This window comes from Orycteropus afer, unplaced genomic scaffold (assembly GCF_000298275.1).
Source record: "Orycteropus afer afer isolate SDZICR_OR568_19922 unplaced genomic scaffold, OryAfe1.0 scaffold00365, whole genome shotgun sequence".
Classification (NCBI taxonomy): domain Eukaryota; kingdom Metazoa; phylum Chordata; class Mammalia; order Tubulidentata; family Orycteropodidae; genus Orycteropus; species Orycteropus afer.
Genome location: NW_006921952.1, coordinates 1,482,547 through 1,484,219, shown reverse-complemented (window position 1 = coordinate 1,484,219; position 1,673 = coordinate 1,482,547). Strand labels below are relative to the sequence as shown.

Sequence of the window (1,673 nt, the reverse complement as noted above, 5' to 3'; positions counted from 1 at the left end):
TGTATAGCACTGGGCAAATCAGCTGCAAAAGACCTCTTTCAAGTGCTGAAGAGTAAAGATGTCTCCTTGAGGACTAAGGTGTGCCTGACACAAGCCATGGTATTTTCAATCGCCTCATATGCATGTGAGAGCTGGACAATGAATAAAGAAAACTGAAGAAGAGTTGATGCTTTTGATTTGTGGTGCTGGTGAAGAATGCTGGAAGTACCAATGGACTGCTAAAAGAACTAACAAATCTGTCCTGGAAGAAGTGCATCCGGAATACTCCTTGGAAGCAAGAATGGTCAGACTTTGTCTCACCTACTTTGTTGTCAGAAAGGACCATTCCCTGGAGAAAGATACCATGCTTGGTAAAGTGGAGGGTCAACAAAAGGAGGGAAGGCCCTCAACAAGATGGATTGACATAGTGCTACAACGATGGCTCAGGTATATAGTAGGGATCGTGGTGCTGGCACAGGACCAGGCAGTGTATTGTTCTGCTATATATGGGGTCACTATGAGTTGGAGATGACTCGATGGCACCTAACAACAATAACAACAACAGGGAACAAGCAGTGATGCCCTGCTCAAAGATAGCTGCCAGCTATGGGGACACACAAAGCTGTGTAGTCTGCCAGGGCATTGCTACCTACTCAAGTCAAAATCCCACAGGCAGTAGATTTGGTTACTAGGCAACAGGTACTCTGCCCTTGTTTCCATCATACATAAGAGGGCTTTGCACCTAGCTGCCATGTGTGACTTCCACTGGCATTAGTCACTCTTAAGGACAAGACCAGAATGGACTTGCTGTTTTACCAGAGCTGGAAACCACCCACCCCCAGTGCCAGTTCCTCCCTCTGCTGTGGGGCCAGCCCTTCTTAACCAGGGCACGAGACACCTCTGCCCAACATCCATCTGCCCAGCATCCATGTGCTTGGATCCATGTCCACAATGACCATGATGGCCACCTTCGTGGAGCTCAGCAACAAGGTGAAGATGCCCATCATGGGTCTGGGCACTTGTAAGGTAGACATGCCCATGTGTGGACACCTGCCTCCCTCCTGGGGCTCCTCAGCAGGGAAGTCCCACTATTGTGTTGGGGAGGGAGTTCTGCCCTGGAGCCAGAAGCCAGCACTCCCCTCTCAGCAGCAGACTCAGCCTCCAAAGCTTCAGGGTTGCTGTTCCCAGCATGGCAAGAGCTTCCCAGCCAGGATGGAATTTCAAGCAGGTAGGTATTGTGCTGACAAAAACAGTTGTTTTCCAGAGCAGTTCCTCTGCAAGACTTTCCTCTTCTCACTGCTCCCTGGGTCTGGGACCTTCAGAGGGGCTCCACATGGTTGGCTCCTGGCGTGGGTTTGCTGTGAGGTAGATGGGTGGTTTAAGGGAGGGTACGGGGGAGCTCAGTCTGGTGGGCCTGGTTGTGTGCAGTGTGGTCCTGGGAGCTGTTTAGAAATGCAAGCTCTTGGGTCACCCCAACCCTTTTGCATGGACATCTGTATTTGAACAAGACCCTCAGGGATTCCAGTGCAGTTCAAATCCCAGAATGCCGCTTCCCTGGGAAGGTTGCCCAGTGCCTGGGTGGGAAGTCTGGCTCTGCTGGCTGGATCCATGTCAGCCGGGCTGGGACAGTGTCTCTTGTAAGGCGGCAGACACTTCCCACATCCAGGCTCAGTGAGCAGGTCCCTGGGCCTTTT

At 51.6% G+C, this 1,673-nt stretch overlaps 1 protein-coding gene across 1 annotated transcript in view; it reads left to right on the top strand.

Annotated features, from left to right (window-relative positions):
• The first annotated feature begins 939 nt into the window (after positions 1-939).
• The window catches only part of LOC103207340 (aldose reductase-related protein 2-like), an 18,002-nt gene continuing 17,268 nt past the window's right edge, over positions 940-1,673 (top strand). The window contains 2 exon segments of the mRNA XM_042782542.1: positions 940-1,000; positions 1,363-1,367. Of these exon segments, the coding sequence (XP_042638476.1) occupies positions 940-1,000; positions 1,363-1,367 (66 nt within the window).